The sequence below is a fragment of the Penaeus monodon genome, chromosome 29 (genome assembly GCF_015228065.2).
Source record: "Penaeus monodon isolate SGIC_2016 chromosome 29, NSTDA_Pmon_1, whole genome shotgun sequence".
Lineage (NCBI taxonomy): Eukaryota > Metazoa > Arthropoda > Malacostraca > Decapoda > Penaeidae > Penaeus > Penaeus monodon.
The window spans coordinates 26,216,096-26,216,509 of record NC_051414.1 but is presented as its reverse complement, the minus strand read 5'-3'; the positions used below and the strand labels follow the sequence as shown (position 1 = coordinate 26,216,509).

The window sequence follows — 414 nt, the reverse complement described above, 5'->3', positions numbered from 1 at the left end:
AAATCTACCTTGGTTATGGTATTGCCCATTTGAGTTATTTTGTTCACTGAAGATTTGTTTACACTGGAATTCAGATTTAATTATGATGTTACTCTGGAAAGTTATAGTACTGTTTCTAACTCAATGTTCCATAAATTGTGTATCATGCAACAGAGAATGAATGTCAGAATTTAATTAATTTGATATGTATATAAATGCAAAATGCCTGAAGTTATAGATCAGAAACTGTAAATTCTAAATTTCTATACCTTTAGTCTTAATATATCTATACTTTCTATTTTGAGGAAAATTATCTTGAAATAAGATTGAAAGCTCTGGTTTTGGAAAAGTTGGTAATGTTGTTTATTTCTTGAAACTTACCAAGGATTGTCAATTTTTCCTTTTGTTTCAAGTATAATGGTTATCTTGTCAGAT

The 414-nt window shown here is 27.8% G+C and overlaps 1 protein-coding gene across 1 annotated transcript in view; it reads left to right on the top strand.

Moving 5' to 3' along the window:
* The first annotated feature begins 123 nt into the window (after positions 1 to 123).
* The window catches only part of LOC119591813 (chorion transcription factor Cf2-like), a 994-nt gene continuing 703 nt past the window's right edge, over positions 124 to 414 (top strand). The window contains exon 1 of the mRNA XM_037940558.1: positions 124 to 162. Coding sequence (XP_037796486.1) covers positions 124 to 162 — 39 coding nt within the window. The remainder of the gene's footprint in view (positions 163 to 414) is intronic.